The 24,833-nt window shown below is 37.7% G+C and overlaps 1 protein-coding gene across 6 annotated transcripts in view; it reads right to left on the bottom strand.

The window, feature by feature from the left end:
- The window catches only part of HORMAD2 (HORMA domain containing 2), an 89,298-nt gene that overhangs the window by 1,253 nt on the left and 63,212 nt on the right, over positions 1 to 24,833 (bottom strand). For 5 of the 6 annotated variants that reach the window (XM_077874293.1, XM_077874292.1, XM_077874297.1 and 2 more), the window contains one exon: positions 1,380 to 1,593. In XM_077874293.1, the coding sequence (XP_077730419.1) occupies positions 1,489 to 1,593 (105 nt within the window). In that variant the 3' untranslated portion in view covers positions 1,380 to 1,488. Of the gene's footprint in view, positions 1 to 1,379; positions 1,594 to 24,833 lie in introns of those variants that run through there. The other variant, XR_013365842.1, reaches the window with a different exon arrangement.

The raw sequence follows: 24,833 nt of genomic DNA, 5'->3' as shown, positions 1-24,833 counted from the left end.
ATTTGGTCTTAGATCTACTCTCTGGAGAGACACAAAATAAACTTAATCCCTCTACTAGACAGCTAATCTCTTTATATGATTCTCTTAAAAGAAATTGCAGTGACTCAGGCTACAATTCTATCAAGGATATAATAAACCCAATACCTTTCCCTCCTCCTTGCAATGGCAGAGTAAGCCTATATGAGTATATTTATCATGCTGGGAGAGGGGAAAATGCTCCTCCCTGGCAGGCCCTGGATGAGAGTCTGGAAAAGGGTAGTGTGGACAGGCAGGCTTTCTCAGATTTTCCTCTCTGTTATGATAACCCGCAGCCTTCTCCTGGCTAAAGTACATGTCTGGCCCCAGAGGTTCTCCTCTTAGTCTGTGTCAGAGGTTCAGGGTTCTTTTGCGTGCATTAGAATCCTGGGAATTCTCCACAGGACCCCACTCCCTGAAATTTTGATTTAGGAGAAATGAAACAGGCCCAGTAATCTGTATTGTAATAAGCATTCCAGGTGCAATTATCCTTACTACATTTGTAGAAACACCAAACTAAGTGAAGAAAAAAAAATATGAGTAAAAAAATACTTTGTGTCTTGGTTTTAATTCAACTGGAAAGCACATACATTCAACATTTAACCTATTGGTCCTATCCATTTACATTAAATTATTAAATTCCATGTTATTAAATAATAAAAACACTTTTAAGTCATTTATTGTTCATCTAATAAAAATCATCAAGTCTTTCAAAATTCTCCCAGAATATGAAGGGAACTAATAACATCATCTGCAGGTAACAGAATGATAAACTGAAGTGTTTGTTGGGAAGCATTCAATGTGGGCCTTAAGAAGGGAGCCAGGCTCCTGCACTGCAGCCTATTGCTTGTCTCAGGTGGCCAACAGAGCAGGACGTAGGGCCAGATTTGAGAAACTTTACAGGGAGAGTACATTTTGGTTCAACACTTAGCTGATCAATCTCGTGATTGAAGCTAACATAAAAAAATCACACCTGCATAAGCACCACCACATACATCCTATGTAATTCTGTGGGAATTCTAATAAAGCTATAGAGGGATTCCAGTATACGGGTTACAACAAGTTACAACATTTCACAGTAGACTAAATACCTGGGGAGTTTAGTTATGCAAAGAAAATCCTCCTTCCTTTGAGAACAACAGCTTATTTCTTTTCAAAATAGCTGCTGTGGTTCTTTTACAAATATAAAGGGTGTCTCGTCTCTAACTCAGCCTTGAAGTAATGCTATCCCAAGGCAGCCCTGGTGACCTTGTTTCCTTGTGGCAATGTGAACCCATGTCCTACCCAGTAATTTAGCACTTAGTAAACTGACTAAAAAAGTTGAGCAACAAATTTAGTAAAACGTTTTGGTGATAGGAACTTACTTTCCTTCTTTTTTTTTTTTTTTTGGAACTTACTTTCCTAATTAAGATACTTCATGCATGTTTGTTGCAAAATAAAATTATTTTAGAATAAATGCAGCGAAGGCATCTTTCATTTTCTGTCAGGGATGAAGGCTTTCACTGGTTCGCTGACCTTCCTCTTCTTCCTGGAGCTCTCAGAACTTTGCTGACTGTACGCAAAATTCATTCTTTGAATCTGTGAGAATCACCAAAGAGGCACAATTCAGGAGAGGTTTTGACGTCTGCACAAGGCATATACAAGACAGGTAGACCAAGCATTAATCCCTCTAGCTGCATAACGGATCCAAACCTGCTTTCCTGTGGGCTGGTTTGGCCCTACATAGAGGCCCTGCTGCCAGTATCAGAGTCTCATATTCCAAGTTTCAGGAGCTGAGGTCCCCTGGAGGCAGCCAGTTTCAGGGACAGTTTCTTGGCTCTCTTCATTCAGGACATTCAACTCTTAAGAGAAGAGTTGTCAAGGTATGGGACCAATAAGGAGCAATTAAGGGTCAGGAGAGATCTAGGGCTCTGATTGCTTTAGAAACAAATATAATTGAGGTCCCAATTTCAGTTATCAGAAATATACGGCCTTATCCTTTCTATCATATGTTCAGATTAATGAATTAGGAAGGACCATGGCTCTTCTTTCTGCTTGAAGAGAAGTTTATGTTATTGATTAAAGGAGAGTTAGTGAATCATCATAGATATATATATTTTCCCATTGGGCTCTGCTTTGGTAAAGATTTTTAAATTTATTTTTGCTTAACTAAGTAAACAAATGGTTGTATTATAATCTGTCAGACAATCCCTAATGCCTAAAATTCCAAGAAACACATAGAGTTTTTATATTTTCCAGCCACTAGATGGGAGGAAAGGGTTTTCAATATCCTCTGTTCTTTCTTTGGTAGGAAAATGGAATAAAATAGGTATTTTTAAGCAAGGCTGGTCAGGATATCTAGTAAAGTTTTGAACATTACCCTTTTTTTCTGTTATAGATACAGGTTATTGTTACTATTGATATGTTACTACTACAAAATAGTGGAAATGTCAATAAAGCACTTAAGTACCAAAGACTGGATCTACAGACAGCTAATTTAATCACTATTTTTCTTTTATTTTAAAATGCATTTGAATTTCAGATCTCAGAAACCACAAATTCTCTTTGGCTTAAACTAAGACATCGATTATATAGAGAGAAGACTGAAACTCTGAGAAAATAAATAGAACTGTTCATCAAATAACTGTTTGGCTTAGATATGTAAAAGTTTGAAATGGTCTGTTCTAAAGGAAAAGAAATAGCACCATAAAACCAAGCACAAAAACCAATTTCTTTATCTAGGAGATGAATTTGTTACAGTGTGACTGTAAGAAAAGTACTTGGTAAAATTCAGTTTTTCTAGAAATGTTGCTTGGGCACGCTTTCTGTTCAAATGAAATTTCCCTCACTTCGATCAAGTCTGGGTATACTGAGAAGGGAGATGAAAGGGATCCCTGGGTGGCCGGGGATCCCTGGGTGGCTCAGTGGTTTAGCGCCTGCCTTTGGCCCAGGGCGCGATCCTGGAGTCCCGGGATCAAGTCCCGCATCGGGCTCCCGGCATGGAGCCTGCTTCTCCCTCTGTCTGTGTCTCTGCCTCTCTCCCTCTAATAAATAAAGAAATCTTTAAAAAAAAAAAAAAAAAAAAGGGAGATGAAAAAAAAAAGAAGAAAGGAAGATGGATGTACAAATCCTCAAACGACAAGTTGGTCTGATGGTTTAGTAGCTTTGTTTTCTCTGTCTTCTTGACTCAAAAGTAAACCAGAGTTTTATTACAAGTTTAAGAACTGTAAGTTTATTGCAATGAGTTCATCAAAACATCTTTAATAATGTATACAATCTCAAGGTAACCGGTGAGGCCTGGGAACTCTCAAAGGTTTATGGGAAACTAGTGGGTTCAAAAGCAAGTATGTGATCAGTCAAGGGACACTTTCTAACATAGATGAATAATCTATATGAACTATATAAACAAACAAATTTATCCATACAAACATTTTGGGGTGTATTCCAAATGGCTGAGTTTGCATATTTGATGCCAAAGCCAACCAGGCAAGCAAAGGGCCCGTGATCAGGCAGTCTAGACAGATTACCTGCATGATGTGAGCAACAATGGATGATCAAGTGATTTCTAATGCACGTCATATTATATTTTAAACAGCTAGCCTTTAGAGTGTTCCTTTATATAGATTAACAAGAGGCTACTATGATCCACTTACCAATAGAGCCTCAGGAGTACATCTGGAAAAAGCCCTGAAGTTTGCAGATCTCCAAAAGGGCCCTGCACACTTCCCTCTGGACTTTGCTCTTAATGCCCACTCATATGCTCTGCTTCTCCCTTCCTCACCAGGCCCAGGGTCAGCCCTGTAGTTTCCTCTGCCTAATGGCCTTCATGACATCTCTAGGGCTGTGTTCTGTTCTTACCCTTTTTGTGGCATTTACTACATGGTATTATAAGGCCTACTTACTAGTCTCCTCATCCAGAGATAAACCCCTTTCAGTTAGCCACAATATCTTAGTTATCTTTGTAGTCCCAGTTCCTGGCACCTGGTTGGTGCTCTTAAATTACTGGCTGAATGAATGAGTGCATTTTGAAGCTGAATTTAAGCCAGGCACTGTGCTAGGCACTCGGACCATATCTCTAGTGATATAAAGATGAATAAAACACAGTCATTTTCAGGGATCAAGTATTATAGGAAGAGGCATTAAACACATTAGTATAACATAATGCAATACAACATAATAGAAAAGAGCCACAACAGACATTCATTCATCCAGTAATTATTTCTTGGTGTTTGGGACACATCAGTAAACAAAGGAAATAAAAATCCCTGCTGTGTGGATTTTACAATTCAGCCATGTTACTTTTTTGGCCTAATAATTTCCAAAGACATTTCACTGTTTTTAGGACAAAGTCCAAAGTCGATACTTTGGCTTTTCCATATACCATTAGTGATTCCTTACATTTCTAGGGAGGGAGAGGTGTCACACGTTGGCTATAAGACCCTGATGAAGGCTATGTCCTCTTTCCTCAGAATGCTCACACCTGCAACTCACGCACTCATCCACTGTGGCAGGCTGTTTGAGGGGGCTACCAAGCCCATGAATACCTCTGTTAGAAACCCCCCCCAAAGCCTGGCTCTGCCCAGCAATACCACCCTCACCTCCTCACTTGACCTGTCACTCTCTCTCAGTTTTCTCATAGCTGATTTCTTCCTGATTCTAGACCTTTGTGCATGATGTTCCTTCTACCTAAAATGCTCTTTCTCCTCAATCTCTTTGCCTAGTAAATTCATACTCATTCTTTAGATTCAGGTGAAAAATTATTTCCTCAAAGAAATGTTCCCTACCTTTAGGTAAGGGTCCCCCAATCATAAGTTCTTAATAGAGCTCCAGGAGATCAGGGACATGCCTGTCTTGGTCATGACTTACACATAGTGGGTGGTCAACAAATATTTCTCAATGAATAAATGGATGAATTACTCTTCAAAGAGTACTCTGCCTGCAGTGTAGAAAGGTACTGGAAGCAACAAGTGGACACAGGGTGATGAGTCACACTGTTGTAGTAGTCAGGTGATAGCTTGGGTGACAGTGCAGGTAAAGAGAAGTCAATACTGAGAAAAAAATTTAGAAGGTAAAGTCAGAAGGATGGCCAACTGGATATGACAGTAAAGAACAGGTAGGCAGGTCAATAGTGACTCCCAGCTTCTAGTTATCTAACTTCAAGGATGAAGGTATTGTTCTCTTAGGTAAAGAACAATGGAAGTTTTGAACTTGCTAAATTTGAAGCACATGTGAAACCCCAAGTGGACATATTGAATAGGCAGCTATATATGGAAGTCTGGAGCCCAGGAAAGAGGTCTGGGATGAGGATGTAAAATTGAGAGTCATCAGCATATGGCAGCTAATTAATGCCAGGGGTGGGGAAGAGTTTGCTTATTGGGAGATCAGAACATGAGAAGGAAAAGGGCCAGGACATAGCCTTAAGGAACTCTAACATTTAGATTAGGTGGAACATAAACCAACAAAGGAGATTAAGGAAGAGAGATAAAAGAAGAGTAAAAGCCAAGGGAAGAGAGTTCTAAGAAGGAGTGGAGAAACTAAAAGAGATAATGGTGGTGGTCAGTAGTGTCAGTTGCTGAGAGGTCAAGAAAGATGAAGACAGAAATATATCCACTTGATTTAACCGCATGGAGGTTATTAAGTGCATTGAATTTGTGGGGGCAGAAGTCACCTTGAAGTCACTTGAAGAGTACATAAAAGATAAAAGAAATCAAGACAGCAAGTATACAACATTTTATAAAGGTCAAGAAGGAGGGGCAGCCCTGGTGGCGCAGTGGTTTAGTACCACCTGCATCCTGGGGTGTGATCCTGGAGACCCAGGATGGAGTCCCATGTCGGGCTCCCTGCATGGAGCCTGCTTCCCCCTCTGCCTGTGTCTCTGCCTCTCTCTCAAATAAATAAATAAAACATTAAAAAAAAAAAGTCAAGAAGGAGTGCACCCGGATGGCTCAGTTGGTTAAGCATCTGATTCTTGATTTCAGCTCAGGTCAAGATCTCAGGGTTTTAATATCAAGCCCCATGTTGCACTCTGTGCCAGGTATGGAGCCTGCTTATGATTCTCTTCTTCTTCCTCTACCCATCCCTATCTCTTAAAAAAATAATAGTAAGAGGGAGTAACCAATTCAGCCTGGGAAATGTAGAAAAGCCTTCTTAGCAAAAGAGGGAGACTGAGCTGGGTCTTAAATAATGAGTAGGAGTTCACCAGTCTGGAGATGGTGAGGGAGTGGGGTAAGAAAGGTCATTCTAGGCAGAAGGTTCAGCATGTTTAAAGACACTGAATCATGAAAAGACATGGAAGATATATGAGACAGTGAGAAATATCCCTTTATTAGATTGGCTCTTAGGGTTAAGTTTTATTTATCCAATATACTCCTGTTAAAATATAAATTCCCCTGGAATTATTACTCAATATGATGTTAGTGTAAATTAACTCATCAGTCTCCGAGTGGCACCCTGCTGAAAGCAGGTCTTGATAGGCTTTGGAAAGCAGACAGATAAGTTTCAATATAGAAAGAGCAGTTCAGGGTACAGTACTTTGCATTAGGAGGTAGATCTGTGTGGGGAGCCAAGGGGGAGGAGGCAGCCCCAGGCAAGCAGGAAATACTGTAAGTACTTTATGTGCCTGGGGTGAGATGAGAGTGCAGTGAATTTTGCTTACTTTAAAATTATTTGTCAGGTCATATCTGACAAAATGTTTTCCCTTTAGAAAACTAGTCCTTACCAGTATAGATTTATAATCAAGTGTTAAGCATGGAATCTTTGGATTTGGAAGTTCCCAGATCAAGAAATTTTATGGTTCAGAGAGGGTGTGTGCCCCTATAAATAAGTTATAGCTGTGATGTTAGTTTTGGTTCCTCTTCCTTAATATTTATCTTTTTTTTTTTTTTGGCACAATGAAAGGCAAATCAACAGTGATTACAAAATAAATACTATTAGCATAAATGTAGCTCAAGTTAACATTGAGATGAATGAGCAGTAAGAAATTCTTCCTTCCAACTCCAGCAGATCTGGGAGCTCTCTTTTATGTTGGGAAATGTCTCATGTTTTACTGGGGCTTATGAAGGGTTTGCCCATTCATTTGCTTTCTTGACTTCCTGAAATTTATCACCAGGGTTCTGGACCATGGCTATTTAGGAGGTAAATATGTATTCTCCTTAGAGTCATAACCATGTGTTTCCATTAATCTCCAAAAGTTATTATTACATCAATTCTTCTTTTCTCCATATGTTCTAAAGCATCATATAGCTTTAAGAGCTCTAGAATTAATTCAGTTATTCAACAAAACTCTGTGCCAGATATTGTGCTAAGCACTAAAAATACAAAGCTGCTCAAGGCACACTCCAAGTATGTGGGTCTGGTAGGGAGAAACAAACTGATTACAGATAAAATGATAGTCATGTATAAGGTACAGCAGAGGTTCCAAGAAGATCTTATTAGCTCGTCCTGGGGAAGCCTGATGAGGCTTCAAAGGGGATGTAAAGTTTGCACTAAATAGTGCAAGATGAGCAGACATTCACCAGGCAAATGGCATTAGAAATTGAAGTTGCAATGGAATAGTACTCAGCTATTAGAAATGACAAATACCCACCATTTGCTTCGACGTGGATGGAACTGGAGGGTATTATGCTGAGTGAAATAAGTCAATCGGAGAAGGACAATTATATGGTCTCATTCATTTGGGGAATATAAAAAATAATGAAAGGGAATAAAGGGGAAAGGAGACAAAATGAGTGGGAAATATCAGAAAGGGAGACAGAACATGAGAGAATCCTAACTTTGGGAAACGAACAAGGGGTGGTGGAAAGGGAGGTGGGTGGGGGGTGGGGGTGACTGGGTGACGGGCACTGAGGGGGGCACTTGATGGGATGAGCACTGGGTATTATGCTCTATGTTGGCAAATTGAACTCCAATAAAAAAAAAGATTTCAGAATGCCCCCCAAAAAAAGTAAAATAAAAATTAAAAAAAAAAAAAGAAATTGAAGTTGCCAGAACATTCTAGACAAAAGGAGCACAGGCACAGGATTAGAAAGCAGAATACCTATGGAGAATTGGGAATAGTTCAGTGGGACTAATAGAAAGGGGATAGTGTGGTGGGCTGGATCAGACAATGTTCTTCTCTGAACTTTGGACTTTCTATGGTCAGACTTCCCTGAATGCGCCCAATCTCGTCTGATCTCAGAAACTAAGCAGAGTTGTGCCTGGTACTTGGATAGGAGAATGAGTGACAAAGGATGAGTGCATGAAGTTTGGACTTTGTACTGTATTGGAATGTCATGGAAAGATTCTAAAAGCAGATTTGTTTTAAACAGATCCCTATGACAGTAAAGGGTACACTGGACAGGAATGAGACAAGACAAAAAGCAATGAGGCTACTTCAGAAGAGAATTGATCTGAGCAATAATGAGAGCAACAATGAAGTCAGAGAGGAGAGGACTAATAAGACAGAGGGCTGAGGACAGAGAGAATGAACGCCTGAATCCAAACCCTAACATGACTTAGCCATTCACTGAAATGAATACAGGGATAGCAAATAAATGAGTAAAAAATGACAAAAATTATCCAAGTTTCTGGTAATGGCATTGACAAGATAAGAAATAGAGGAAGGTCCAGGGGTGAGTGGTGGGAACATTGTGGGGAGGATGGATGGAGAAATAATTGACTGTTTTCGAGATTCTGAATTGGGAGTGAGATATCCAAATGAAGATGTCCACCAGGGTACTTATTACGCGACTTGGAGCTCAGGGTGGAGGAAACGGCATCAAGAGGGCATACAGAAAGATATATTCACTTTGGACAAAAGATGGGATATTACTTGAGGTCTGGGAGGAAGTAAAAGTGGATATAGATATAGTACATTTTTAAATATAGGAACAGGAAGTTGAATGATTCATATTTGATGGCCATAATTATTTCTACAAAGTAGAATTTAGGTCATCCACTTAGGGAGGGAATTGGTCTTGGGTGGTGCTTAAGATACTTAAGTGGTGAAAGTTTGAACAATGAGAAAGGCAGCCAATAAAGAGACACTTAAAGCTAATATAAACTGTTGCTAAGATCTGGATAGCTATAAGATATATAACCTCAAAATTAAAATATTTGTTTGACATATTAATAATTTTGCTTTTTACAAACATTTGGATGCTTACAATAGACCATATATTATTGCACTAAGAGCATCACAAATATGATCTCATTTATTCCTTACAAATAACTGTGTGAGTGCAGGGAGGGGTTTTTATTCCTCTTTTACAGATGTGGAAACTGAAGCTCAGAGAAGTGAAATGACTTATTCAGTTCGCACAGTTATTAAGTGGAAGTCTTGAACCCAGGTCTCCTGATTTTGAATTTAGTGCTCCTTACAATTTATTTCTTCATCCTAAAGAGGAAAACAAAAGTCAGAAATTGCAGGAGATCTCTATTCAGAGTTCTTAGTCTTCTCCTGAGGTTGACTCTTTTGGGGCATAACCTAACAGGACCTTAAAGTAAAGACAGCCAAAGCCGAGTTCATTTTTTTCCTTTGTAACCAATTTTTCCTCATAACTTTTCAATTTCTATTAATCACCATTTCCCAGTCATCAAAGGTGGAAAACATAATCACCTTAGATTCTTCTCTCATCTAATGCCTACACAGAATTCTTGTAATGAGTAAATGGAATAGCACAGATGCAGCACCACACATATACAAGTCATTCAGTGACTGACAGCTGTTGCCATTCCTACTGCCACAGGCATCCTCTACTCTAGCAAAACTGGATTGTTGGTGGGCTGGATTAGGAGGCTGAAAAATGAGCTGCCAATATATGTCCATGTCCTAATCCTTAGAACCTATGAACATTATTTTATATGGCCAAAAGGGGGGGCAGATCTTTGCAGATATGATTAATGATTTTGAGATAGAGAGGTTATCCTGGATTACCCAGGTAGACTCTACATATAATCACATGTATCCTTATAAGAGAGAAGCAGAGAGAAACTTGAACACAAAGACAACAACACGACCTCCTAAGCAGAGACTGGAGTGATATGGGCATAAGCCAAGGAATGCCAGCAGCCACCACAAACTGAAAAGAGGCAAAGAACAGAATTTCCCCTAGAGTCTCCAGAAGGAATTTGAATGTGCCTACACCTTGATGTCAGCCCACTGACACTGATTTTGGACTTCTGGCTTCTAGTGAAAGAATAGATTTGTAATGTTTTAGGCCATAAAATTTGTGGTAATTTGTTATAGCAGTCCTATGAAACTAATAGTTACATTCTCCAAACACACCTCATTCTTTTCCCTCTTCACTATTTCCTGCACTTCAGAAAACAGAAATCTTCTATGACTTATTCTCTTTTAAAGTTTGAATAATTCCTTCAAGGTCAATCTCTAAAAGTATTTCATCCACAGACTTTCCTAACTCCTTTAATATGCTATGACCTTTCTTTCTTGAGCAAATCTCCACATCATGTTTTTGTAATTGTGTTTTTCTGACCGCGTAAATGTTTGTAAACAATTTTTCCTTTACATGGATTTGGGTTTAAGTTCTTTAGGAATTCATTTGTATTAATATTACAGTTTTTAGGCTCTCTCACTGCAATGCCTTTGTCAGTGTCTTTCACAATAGGTGTCAATAGCTCTTTTGCTACCTACCTCTACTATCTATGAAAGTGTTCAATTACATAGTTGTTCATATAGCCTAAAGCTGCACTATTACAGTAGCCATTAGCCGCATGTGACCATCTAAATTTAAATTAATCAAAATTAAATAAAACTTAAAATTCAGCTTCTTAATTGTATTAGCCACATTTCAAGTGTTCGGTACCCACATTACACATCATTGATATAGAACATTTTCATCATCACAGAAAGTTCTATAGGACACAATTGCTTTATAGTGGCAATCTGGATATAATCTAAGCAAACAGGAAGTTTCCTTGGGACCATGGTGACAATAGGAATACAGAAGCAAAATGTAAAAATGTCAATTTTCCCAAGATTATTTTATCAAGTCAGTGTAATCCCAATCAAAATTCCAGTAGTATGTTTGTTGGAACTTAGTAAACTGATTCTAATAGTCACCTAGAGGAGAAAATGTATAGGAAATCTTAAAAAATAAAAAAATAAAAGAACTCCGAGGGGAAAGGAGTTGCCCTTCCAGATAACAAAACATAGTACAAAGTTAGAGTAATTAACACATGACAGCAGTAATATAGGAGTAGACACATGGAAAAGTGAAATAGAATAGCAAGTCAGAAAACAAACCTATGTACGTATGAGGCTTTACTTTTAGATAAAAGGGCATTCAAATTAGCAGGAAAGGGCAGAAAATTTAAGTAGTATTAATACAATGGGAAAACATTCTCACACCAGAAAAAAAATCCCAGCTAGTTTAAGAAGGAAAAAGTAAAAAGCAAAGCTATAAACTTATTAGAAGAAAATATAGAAAATTTTGCTTATAACTTCAGCATTGGAAAGACCTTTTCAAGCAAGATATAAAATAATAAAACCATGGAAAGACATCCCATGTGTCTAAATTGGAAATTTCAATATTGTTAAGATGTCAATACTACACAAAGATATTTACAGATTGGGAACAATCACTGTGAAAATCCTAGTGACTTTTTTTGGGCAGAAATAGAAAATCCATTCATAAATTCAATGGAATTTCAAAGCTTTGCAAAATACCAAAACTATCTTGAAAAGAAAAACAAATTTGGGAGGCCTTTGGATACTCACACTTTGAATTTCAAAACTTATTACAAAGCTACAGCAATCAAAACATGTTGTACTGGTGTAAAGACAGATAGGCCAAGGAATAGAATGGAGAGACCAGAAATACACTTGACCAAATGATTTTCAACAAGGGTGTCCAGAGCATTCATGGGGAAAAGAAAGTCTTTCAACAAATGGTGTTGAGAAAATTGAATATCTGCATGTAAACTAATGAAGTTGGATCCTTACACCACATACAAAAATTACTCAAAATGGATTGAAAAGGGGCATCTGGATGGCTCAATCAGTAGAACATGTAGCCCTTGATCTCGGGGTTGTGAGTTCAAATCCTATGATGGGCATAGAGTTTACTTTAAAAATAAATAAATAAATAAGGTGCCTGGGTGGCTCAGTTTGTTAAGCATCTGCCTTCAGCTCAAGTCGTGATCCTGGAGTCCTGGGATCAAGCCCTGAGTGAAGTTGGGCTTCCTGCTCAGCAGGGAGTCTGCTTCTTCTTCTCCCTCTGCCGTTCCCCACTCTTTGTGCACTCTCTCATAAATAAATAAAATATCTTAAAACACACACACACACCAAAAATCTTTTTTCAAAAAAGAAAAGCTAAAAAAAAAAAAAAAGTATTGAACATCTAAACATAAGAGCTAAACCCACAAAACTCACAGAAAAAAACATGAGGGGAAGCTCATGACATTGGATTTGGCAAGAATTTCTTAGATATGACACCAAAACAGAAGCAACAGAAGAAAAAATAGATAAATTGGACTTTATCAAAATTAAAATTGTCCATCAAATAATACTATCAAAAGTGGATATATAACCCATGAAATAAGAGAAAGTATTTGCAAATAATTATATCTGATAAGAGATTAATATCCAGAATATATAAAGAACTTCTACAACAACAAAACAACAACCTGATTAAAAACTGGGCAAAGGACTTGAATAAGCATTTCTCCAAAGAAGATACACAAATGGCCAAGAAGCAAATGAAAAGATTCTCAACATCACTAATTATTAGGGTCAAATCCACAATGAGAGCACCTGGGATCGAGTCCCACATCAGGCTCCCCTTCAGGGAACCTGTTTCTATGTCTCTGCCTCTCTCTCTACGTGTCTCTCATGAATTAAAAAAAAACACCCACAATGAGATACTACTTCATACCCATTAGGATGGCTATTATTTATTTTTAAGGACCAAACAGAAAATTAAAGTTTTGGATGGGTGCCTGGGTGGCTCAGTTGGTTAAGTGTTTGCCTTCGGCTCAGGTCATGATCACAGGGTCCTGGGATCAAGCCCTGAGTCAGGCTCTCTCCTCAGCAGGGAGTGTGCTTTTCCCTCTCATCCAACCCTCACCAAACCTCCCTCTCCACCCCTGCTCATGCTTTCTCTCTCTCTCTCTCAAATAAATAAATAAAATCTTAAAGAAAAAAAAGCAAAGTATTGGGGATGACATGGAGAAACTGGGAACTCTTAGCGTTGCTGGCGAAAATGTAGAATGGTATAGCTACTATGGAAAATGGTATGGGGGTGCCTGGGTGGCTCAGTTGGTTGAACATCTGACTTTGGCTCAGGTCATGATCTCAGGGTCCTGGGATAAAGCCTCCACCTACCAGACTCTGCATTCAGTGGGAAGTCTGCTTGTCTCTCTCCCTGTGCCCCTCCCCCTGCTCCTTCTCTCTCTCTTACATATAAATAAATAAAATCTTAAAAAAAAAAAAAAAGAAAAGGGGTGCCTCAGTGGCTCAATTGATTAAGCATCTGCCTTCAGCTCAAGTTATGATTTCAGGGCCCTGGGATCGAGTACCACATGGGGCTCCCTACTCAGCGGGGAGTCTGCTTCTTCCTTCCTCCTTCTTGTGTTCTTTCTCTCACTTTCTCTCTCTCTCTCAAATAAATAAAAAAATTAAAAAGAGAGAAAATAGTATGGCAATTCCTGATAAAATTAAAGACAGAATTACCATATGATCCAGCAATTCCACTTCTAGGTATATATCTAAAAGAACCAAAAGCAGAAACTTAAATAGCTATTTGTACACCCATGTCAATAGCAGCATAAGTCACAATAGGCAAAAGGTAGAAGCAACCCAAATGTCCATCAGTGGATGAATTGGTAAACAAAATGCAGCATACACAGATAATGTAATATTATTTAGTCATAAAATTGAAGGAAATTCTGACTCATGCTACATGTATGAACCTTGAGGATACTAAGCTAAGTGAAATAAGCCCAGATACAAGAGAATAACTATTGTATGACTTCACTTATATGAGGTACCTAGTCGAATTTATAAAGGCAGAAAGTAGAATGGTGGTTACCAGGGGCTAGGGAGACATAGGGAGCTATTTAATAGATATGAAGCTTCAGTTTGGGAAGATGAAGAAGTTCTGGAGACTGATGGTAGTGATGGTTCTAAAACAATGGGAATGGACTTAATGCTATTGAACTGTACATTAAAAATAGTGAAAATGGGGACTCCTGAGTGGTTCAGTCAGTTAAGCATCTGCCTTCAGTTTGGGTCATGGTCCCAGAGTCCTGGGATCGAGCCCCATGTTGGGCTCTCCGCTCAGAGGGCAGCCTGCTTCTCCCTCTCCCCCTGCCTGCTGCTCCCCATTTGTGCTCTATCTCTGTCAAATAAATGAATAAAATCTTTCAAAATAAAAATAGGTAAAATTATAAATTTTATGTTATATATATTTTACTACAATTTTAAAAAGTGGTATTTTTCTTTTCTTTTTAAGATGTTATTTATTTATTCATGAAAGACACAGAAAGGCAGAGATGCAGGCAGAGGGAGAAGCAGGCCCCAGGCAGGAAGCCTGATGTGGGACTTGATCCTGAGACCACGGATCACGCCCTGAGCCAGGGGCAGGTGCTCAACCGCTGAGCCACCCAGGCATCCGAAAAGGTGGCATTTTTTTCTTAAAGATAATTTTTAAAAAGATTATTTAGGTGGTTCACTCAGTTGAGTGTCTAGCTTTTAGTTTTGGTTCAGGTTCTGATCTCATGAGTCATGGAATAAAACCCCACATCAGGCTCCATGCTCAGTGGGGAGTCTGCTTGAAGATTCTCTCCCTCTGTCCCTTTCCCCTGCTCATCTGCACACATGCATGCACTCTCTTTCTCTTTCTCTCTCAAATAAATAAATGCGTATTTGGAAAAAAAAAAAAGATGAAACTGTAAAGGAAAAACTATTTCTTGTGGAGGTAGTATCTCTGAAAAGGACAATCTGAATGATCTACAAAAACTTCAAATGACATATCCTCTGAACCCCAGGCAACTACTCTGGAGAAATGTTTTCCATATGTCTTCACAGGGAGACATTCCCTAAAATAATGTTCCTAAGGAAAAGCAAAAACAATTTACGTGTTCCAGTAATAGCAGATAATTGAAATAAACCAGATCACTTTACTATTAAGGAATGCTATGCAGTAGTTAAAAAGAGTGAGGTTAATCTATGTACACTAAAATAGAAAAAATCTCCAAGACATATGTTAAGAGAAAAAAGCAAGTTTCAGAAAAAGACAGTATCCCATTGTTTTTTTAATGTCCAAAAATCAAATATATGCACACATATATGTGTATATATGTATATACACTATATATACATACATATATATATATTTATTTTTTTATATAGTACTGTTCAAAAGAAAAAGAATGGGGGCACCTTGCAGGCTCAGACAGAGAGGCATGAGACTCCTGATCTCAGGATCATGAGTTCGAGCCCCACATTGGGTGTAGAGATTACAATAAAAAATAAGTAAACTGGGGCACCTGGGTAGCTCAGTTAGTTAAGCATCAACTCTTGATGTTGGCTCAGGTCATGATCTCAAGGTCATGAGATCAAGCCCCACATCAGGCTCCATGCTCAGTGGGGAGTCTGCTTCAGATTCTCTCTCCCTCTCCCACTACCCCTACCCACTCTGTGCTCTCTCTCTGATAAAAATAAATCTTTAAAAATTAATAAATAAACTTAAAAACAAAAAAAGGAAAAGAATGTAAGACACAAATACAAGCCACATAACTTCAAATTTTCTAGTAAATATATTTTTAAAAGGAAAAAGGAAAAAATCAACACAAAGTGAAAAGAAATGCGAAATTAAGAATTGTAATCATTGGGACCCCTCGGTGGCTCAGCAGTTGAGTATCTGCCTTTGGCTGAGGTCATAATCCTGGGATTGGGGATCAAGTCCCACATTGGGCTCCTTGAGGGGAGCCTGCTTTTCCCTCTTCCTATGTCTCTGTCTCTCTCTCTCTGTGTCTCTCATGAATAAATAAAATCTTAAAAAAAAAAGAATTGCAATCATTGCTTTTATTTAATCCAACATACCAAAAATATTATTTCAATATGTAACCAATGTAAAAATTATTGAGATACGTTACATTCTTTCCATTTTACACTATGTCTTCACAATCCAGTATATATTTTACACTTACAGCACATCTCAACTCAAATTAGCCACATTTTAAGTACTTAATAGCCACATGTAGCTAGTGGCTATCATACTGGACAGCACATCTTATGGGTGTGTTGTGCATGTACATGCACGTGTGTGTGTGCATTTTAAATGCAAAGTTAAAGGTATGGGATATCTTTATGGGTAGTTTTTGAATTATCTGTGAGAACATATTCATGTGCAACTTATATAAAGTTATATTAAAAATACGAAGTTCCATATTAATTTGCTTATTAATTCTGTTAAAATTTTTTTACTTGATATGTTTATAATCAACATGCTTAATATTTCTTCTTTTTGCTTTCCTTAATTTCAATATGATAAAAGTTTCATTGTGAAACTATTTTTGTTTATAAACTAGAAAGGTAATAAAGGAGCATAAAACAGACTGCATAGAAAATAAAGAGTGTAAACATAATCTTCATAATTTTTCATATTTATTACATGGTAGAATTATAATATTTGGGGTATATTAATAAATAAAGTGCATTACTAAAAATTTAAAAAGAACATTAAAAAACTTCAAGTTTATCTGGCTTACCTTTATAAATTATAAAATATTCTAAAATATTATTAGATATTTTCAATAGAAGAATGTCAGTTACTTTCCTACTTTCAAATGCCTGAGTAATTAACTATTAATTCTGTGGTAGCCAAAGGCAGACATATAAAACACACATAAACAGGGGTGCCTCACTGGCTCAGTAGATAGAGCATGCAACTCTTAATTTCAGGGTCATGAGTTTGAACCCCACGCTGGGGGCAGAGTTTACTTAAACACATACATATAAACACACTCAAGCACATACTTTGAAGTAATTATAAAAATGAAAAAGCTGTTTCTTGGTTTTTGGCATGTAGAAGAAAACCTACAGGCAATGGCATGATGGTGTTATTAGATGTACTAAACTTGACATGGGTTTGCTGATTCTTCAAAAAAGAGATGAAGAGATAATAGAAACAGAATTGGAAATGTGATACCTTGCTTCTTATAGATTTGCTATATAGGTCAGCTGCTTGAATCTGAGTCTCTATAAAGTGTTTTAGCAGGTGTTGAAAGGAACGTAGTATAACTGTAAGTACAGAAATGATTGTAGAGATAGGTCCCATAAAATGAACAGAAAAGGACCACTCTGGTATGAAGAGTGTCTCAAATGGAAGATATCTGTAGGTGTGATATCCAAATCTCAGTTCATAACTGCCTAATCTCTCTGGCAGGAAGGAGAGGGTAAAGTAGATGGCATGTAGGGGCTCTGCTCCCAACCTCCAATAGCTCTTCCATACAAGCTGGAGGCAGAATGGCAAAGATACATTCACTCAGAAGTCATATTTTCACTTTAAATTGGCCCTGAGTTCACTCAAAGGGAAAAAGAAAAAAGAAAAAGAAAACCTCAAAAGAGAACTAGTTGGATGAGAGGAAAGATAAGTTTTACATGGAGGGCAAACACCTAAACTTAATTTGTTTTAAATTTTTAAGTAATCTCTACACCCAATGTGGGGTGCAAACTTCCAACACTGAGATCGAGTCACATGTTCCACTAACTGAACCAGCCAGACACCCCCAAACTTAATTTTTTATTTTACTTTTCTAGTAAATAGTGAAACATTTTCAGTTTCTAAACAAAATAAAAATAATCATATCTCTCTTTCTGATCTTTTATTTTTTTAACATATTGAATCTTCTCAGAATTTTCTAAGGTATCAGTTTAGTTTACATCTAGTTATAGAATTGCCTGCTTCCATGTATTTGGTTTTATATTTCTATAATAATAACTAATACAGTCATATAGTAAGAAGTTTAAAAGGTAAAATAAAGGCAGACAGTGAGACTGTCCTTGCCATACCTGAACCACTCAATTCTCCCCAGAAGGCAACCGTTGTTCTCAGTTTCTTATACACCCTCCCAGAAACTGTTTTCATATTGAAATCTACTGCACCACTAAACTCTTATAAAATTCCCAATATCACTCTCTTCTAATTGTTTTATTAAAACTGGACCAGGCCTGTCCACAGTATGAGTACATGAGGAAGTGGAGGGTTCTGACCATATAACAGACCTATCTGCAGGGTCACTCCTGGTCTCGTATCATATAAAGGTGGGTTTTTCTTCCTATTGCCTCCAGTTATCTTTCCCATGTAGACACCACATGATTTCCTCCTGACTAAAGGAAATGAAAGAGAACCAAAGACTGGAGGGGTAATGGAGGAGGGTCAGGAAAGCAGAGATTCAAGATACCATCATGCTAGGTGTTGCAGTGGTGATGGGAGCAACAGGAAGGCACAATAGGGATGGACAGCAGTGTTTCAAGGTAGTGAGGAACACAGATGTGTAAACAATGAACTCTAACCAACATCTAACACAGGTAGGATGAAGTAAGGTCTAAATAAAGGTACAAGCAGTATGCTATAGGAATGTAGAGGGAAAAGAAGAATAGGGGGAAGGACTTCATAAATTAGCCCACGGCTGGTTGAACACGTCTGACAAGCTTTCTCTCAAACTGCACACATTTTCCCTGACTCAGGAAAACCTAGGGCTGGGAGAATGCCAGACCAGTATGCTGCAGCTCAGTCAGCAGGGAAGTCTTTCGGAACCAATATGGAGAGGAAAAACTAAGTTTAAAACCTTGCACACATGCAAAAATGTAAGGAATATTAATAAAAGTTGCACTGAAGCTTACAACTGGTTTTTAGTTGTGAACCAGAGAAAAACACACGAACATTTTCAAAAGCTTTACTAATCAGGGGTGCCAGGAATTGCTCATCTACAGTGTGTCTATGTTTTAGGTATCCCTGGGATTGTGCAGTACACAATCAACATAACTATGCATGGCAACCCTGCTAGGACAAACATCAGTTTTTTGACTACCACTTTCTAAATTTCCCCATCACTAAATTTTTACTTGAGTTAGGGTATTCCTTTTAGCTAACATTTCCTATGACAAGAAAAAACAAACATTTAGAATGTTATGAATGTATTTCTTAAAAACCCAAGGTTGTTGAGTATAAACTGCAGTGTAGCTATGCTACAAAATATGGCTAAATTAAAATATGGCTAAATTATATACCAAAAGTATGACATACTGTACATATTTTCCAACCTATAAAGATTTTCCATGATAGGGTAAGGGCTGCTCAGTTTCAAATTAAACACCATTTATTTAGAATATTATTTAGAATGGAATAGTATTATTGTTGCGAGGCATCTGGCACATTTTTACTCTGAGGCTTTCAGAATTTAATGAGTAAAAGTTGAAAGTTTCTCCTTATTTTAGAAGAATTTTTCTGATTTTTTCCCCCATATCTTTCTTTTCAGTGCCATTATCTAATTCAGTAACGTACAGACAACCACCAATTTGGAAAACAACACGACAGTGGGTGATATAAAAAATAAGATGTAGGGCAGCCCAGGTGGCTCAGCGGTTTGGTGCCAACTTCAGCCCAGGGCATGATCCTGGAGACCTGGAATCGAGTCCCACGTCAGGCTCTCTGCATGGAGCCTGCTTCTCCCTCTGCCTGTGTCTCTGCCTCTCTCTCTGTGTCTCTCATGAATAAATAAATAAAATCTTAAAAAAAAAAAAAGAAAAAATGATAAGGTGTGAAATTGATTTTTGTGTTTAAAGTTATGCCACTGTTGTCCCTAATTCCTGATTCTAATATTCCTTTTTTTTTTTTTAAGATTTTATTTATTTATTCATGAGAGACACAGAGAGAGAGAGAGGCAGAGACACAGGCAGAGGGAGAAGCAGGCTCCATGCAGGGAGCCCAACATGGGACCTGATCCGGGGACTCCAGGATCACGCCCCCGGCTGAAGGCAGGCGCTAAACCGCTGAGCCACCCAGGGATCCCTGATTCTAATATTCCTGATTAGGAAGTGTCCAAGTGAAATCAAGAAATATTTATCATCAGTAGACATGGCTGTGTTTTGTTCTTTTTGTGCTTTGCATTAATTGTTGAGTATGCAGGAACCAATTTTCTAAGGTTTTTTTTTTTAAGTTCGTGGGTATTGAGCTAATTCCTGGTGGTTTTTAGAATTTAGCCACATGTTCCCTTTTTGCGGAAATATTTATGTTGGGGATTTCCACTAAGGGAATTAGAATTAATTGAGCTCTTTTTTGGGGGATAAAGCAGCTGAGGCCATATTTCTATTAGTGTCTTTTTTTCTTTCCCTACTCTAAGAAAGTGTTTCCATACCCATAAGACTTAATCTAACAAGTTCTCATGGAATATTACATATGTAAAATAAGATCAAGTATTTGAAAATGTTTGGCACCCTGTCTGGTACATGTTAATCACTCATTACAAACTGGCTGTATCTAGTTGAATATTACCTGATTTTGGTGAATATGTGGTTGCTATAAATGAAATGTGCCCTGAGCTGCCCAAGGGACTTTTTAAAATCTAACTTATCTTAGGGTATGAAAAGTATAAAGTATCTCTGAGATAAGCCAGATTACATATTTGATAACAAAGCCTTTCATTTCAAATTTCAGCTATAAACTTCTGGTATTCCTGTAAACGCCACATTGGAAGATGAACTACATATGCTTGAAAATGCTTAACTTAAAATGAAGAAGGAAAAGAGGAACACAGAACCTAGAGACACTGAAAATTGAAATGCATAGAAACAGACATCTTCTCAAATCCCACCCAAGAAGCAATGAATAAGCTTGAAAAATTATTCATCTGGTTTTCATGGTATATAGTGCAAAGACTCAGAACTAGGGTGCTGGGTTCCATCACTGACTTGCAAGTTTCCATCACAGTAAAAAAAGGGAGGGGGGTAATATTTGCCATGTATGAACAGTGATGCTTTGAGGATTAATGACATAATGTCTGTAAAGAGGTTGGAGCTCCTTGGAAAAAAGACACTACATAAATATAAGGTAGTATTAATATTTAGGCTTAGTCCACAATGTGAGACCTGCTTTCTTTGGCTCATGAGGTCATCAGCAATTTTGTAAGGTGTACTGAAACACCTACAGAGGAGCCTTGTTAGCTTCCTCGTAAGTGGACTGTAAAGCTAATCTGACCCACCTGGTCAGAGCACTCATGGAGGCTGTGTTCTCTTTTCACAGCCTCGGAGAAGTTACAGATGGAGAGTACTTGGCTCTCTAAAGGAATGAGACATGGCCATGAGAGCACTTCAACAGCATTTAGGGCTTCTCAGGAATGCAGTGGGAGTTTGGGAATGTTTTGACTTAGAATTAAACAAAAGTGCAGTCATATCATATCTTGATTTAGAAGAAAGGCTAAATTCGCCTTTCTCAGACAACGAAAATTTGGAATAAGAGTAGGAATGAGAAAGCTACTTCTTGGAATGGTTAGTTTATATCTTTAAAGGATTTGGAGGCGAACTTGGGTATTTTTGTCCTGGGAACATTTTAGTCTCCAGGGGTTGTAATCTCTTTGATGGCAATATCCTAACTCCTCATCACAGCTTCATCTCTGTGAAATGGTTATCAGGGACAATCTTGAAGAAGTTTCAGTAAAGTTTCAAAGGACAATCAATTCAATGTAGACATTGCCTTGCAAAGTCTTGTGATATAACTGAATGACAGCAATGTAATTGTGATGAAATATTTGCATTTTTCAGTTTTAAAAGATTAATTTTGATTCAAGGGCCTTTGGCATCAGAAACCACTATCTTCAAAACATGAGGTTCATGAATTTATTATAACCATTAGTGCTTAATAGTGATTCTGAGGCTGTGTCCATAAGCCAAAACATTTGAACAAAAGATGAAAAGAATAAAAAAATTTTTTTAATGGGGATGTTTTGTTTTACATTGATCTAGGTTGGGTGTTCTTTAAGAAATGAATTTGACTTCTGATTGCTATGGTATTTCAAACCATTAATATTGATAATATATGCCTTGTTAGGGGAAAGGGAACAAAAATGTTATAGCCTTCCCTTGATTTGTAGTCAAATCTACACCTAACTAGAAGGCATTTTCTAAATAAAATATTGACCTTAGTTCTTCTTCCCATCCCTTGATGAACAGTTCAGTGTTAACTCCAGTGTTAGGTATAACAGAGCAAGATAGGCACCCTGAGCAGGGTGAAGAGGACATTGCATCTACTTGGGAAAAAGACCCCAGGAAGGAGGGGCAGAGCCCTCAGGGGTAAGATTGTTATCTATATGTGTGCAGGGGAAACTGAGGAGGATGGGAGTTTGGTTACATTTGAGGGGACTAATAAAGTATGTTAAGCATAATGGAAGCCAGGTTTCTCACTCATGAAGAAGAAATTACAAATATGGAAAGTGAGAAAACTAGAATGATTTCTATAGCTTTGGATTGGAATTGGCAGTATATGTGTGAACTCATGGATTTCCATATAGAGACATAAATATAGATATATGTGTATGTGTGTGTGTGCATGTGTTCATATACATATTTTCTAGCTCATCCACTGAGAGAACCCATGTCTTGGCTACTAAAAGAAACCAATAAAAAACCAGGTGTCCTTGTAGAAATGGTTGATTCCAGGGATGGAACAGGGAAAAATAGAAGATGAGCCTGAAACAAGTTGATGTACCAGAATGTAAGGAAGAACTCAAAGAATTGAGGGGATATTTCAAAGAATACTGAAGCCAACTCGAAGGGGCTCCCACTGGCAAAATCTGAGACAACGAGAATATCAAAATAAATAACAATACTTAAGTAATGGATAAAATAGGCACGCATGAGTCTCTACTGATATAAATAAATAATGAATAAGAAGTTTGGTAAGAAACAGGATGATTTACACAGTTTCAAAGAACTTCCCTACAAACTACTTAAAATTACAAAGGGAGGAAGATAACTACAGAAGAGAGAAGCTTGGTAGAAACCACTTTAATCAAGTGACCAAAATAAACATCCATCAATAATGGACAGATCAAAATCGTGTGCCATTTGATAGGAAACAATAAGTACTCAGCACCACTTCTGCAGTATTCTTGAAAAAGATTCATACCCTGAATCTAATCATGAAGAAATATCAGACAAACCCAAACTGAAGGACATTCTACAAAATAACTGGTCCATTCTATAAAAACATGTCAAGTAGCACAGTGTATAGACTTGTTGAATTGTATGTTATACACCTGAAATTAATATAACATTGTGTGTCAACTATCCTTCAATAAAAACAAAACAAATACACACACACAAAGACATGTCAAGGTCATGAAAATCAAGAAAAGACTGAGGAACAGCTCTAAGCTAAAGGAAGCTAAAGAAATTTAACAACTAATACAACATGTGATATAACTTGGATCCTTTTGCTATCATTGACATTATTAGGACAATTGGCAAAACTTGAATGGACTTTGAGGGTTAGATAATAGTAATGTATCAGAATTAATTTCCTGATTTTCATGGTTGTATTATAATTATGTAGGAGAACGTCCATGTTTCTAGGAATTGCATACTATAGTATTTCAGAAGTGATAAAGCAACTGGTTTAGGAAATCGTTTGTTTTGTACTTACAGCTTTTGTGTAAGTTAGAGGTTGCTTCAAAATAAACAAATTTATACAAAAGACTATTTTAGAGAAAAGACTGCATGTTTTCTTGTTTTTTTCCTGTTGATAAACGTTTTACATATAAAATATATTTATATAAATTATATACATATAAATGTGGAAACTAAAGACATTTATTCTGCTCAAACTTATCTAGTGATTATTTTGAAATGTGTCCACATGTTAGTGAGGTGTTAGTGAGCTTGGCTTGTTCTCAAAATAGAAAGAAATCCAAAGAAGCTAGAGACAAAGGAGTGAGGGGAAACTGGCAGGAGCTAAAGATGGTGCCTTGGGGCAGAGCAGATCAGGTATCACCTTGAAGACCATAGAAAGTGAAGTGACATAAACAGATTCATATCTTTAAGAGAAGATTCTGGATGCTTTGTGTCAAACTGCGCAAGGGCAAAAATGAAAACAGGTAGACACTGCATGGATACTATTTACTTGAGCTAGAGTGGTAGCAATGAGATAAGTGAGAAGTGGTACAATTTGAAATATATTCTGAAAGGAGAGCTCACTGGACTTGCTGATGGACTAGATGTGAGTTATAAGGGAGAAGGGCCAAGGATGGCTGCTATGGTCTTAGTTACACCAACTAGGTAAATAATGATGATGTCGTTTACTAAGGAAGTGACTAATAATAGGAAAATAATATGAATTGAGGGATAGTGGGGAAGAATGCCTGGTTAAAATGCATTAAAGAGAACAGAAACCAGGGAAGTGAACAGAGCAAACATGGACAGTTCTCTCGCAAGACGGATATGATTTGGGTCAATGGAAAGAATAAGGCACTCCAGGCAACAGAAAAGTATATTTGTTAAGATATGGAGGCAAAAATGAACTTGGCTTGTTCTTCACAGTGAGAAAACTGACCTAACTCAAGGAAGGGAAACATGTTGGGTAACATGGAGCCAGATCATTTGTAACCGGAAAGCCAGGTAGAGGTGTTTAAACTTGACGTAGAAAATAGAAGTTATGAGATATTTTAATTAGGGAAATGATATGATAAAGGTTATATTTAAAGAAGATCAGGCTGGTAGTGGTATGAGGGATAGTGCAGGAGGCTGTGGGAGAGCCTGGAGGCCGTGGCAGTAATTCAAATGCAGGAGGCAGTAATTCAAATGTAGGAGGCAGTAATTCAAATGCAGAAGGCCTGGACTCAAG

The sequence above is a fragment of the Canis aureus genome, chromosome 27 (assembly GCF_053574225.1).
Source record: "Canis aureus isolate CA01 chromosome 27, VMU_Caureus_v.1.0, whole genome shotgun sequence".
In the NCBI taxonomy this organism is placed as follows: domain Eukaryota; kingdom Metazoa; phylum Chordata; class Mammalia; order Carnivora; family Canidae; genus Canis; species Canis aureus.
This window is presented reverse-complemented; position numbering and strand designations above follow the sequence as displayed.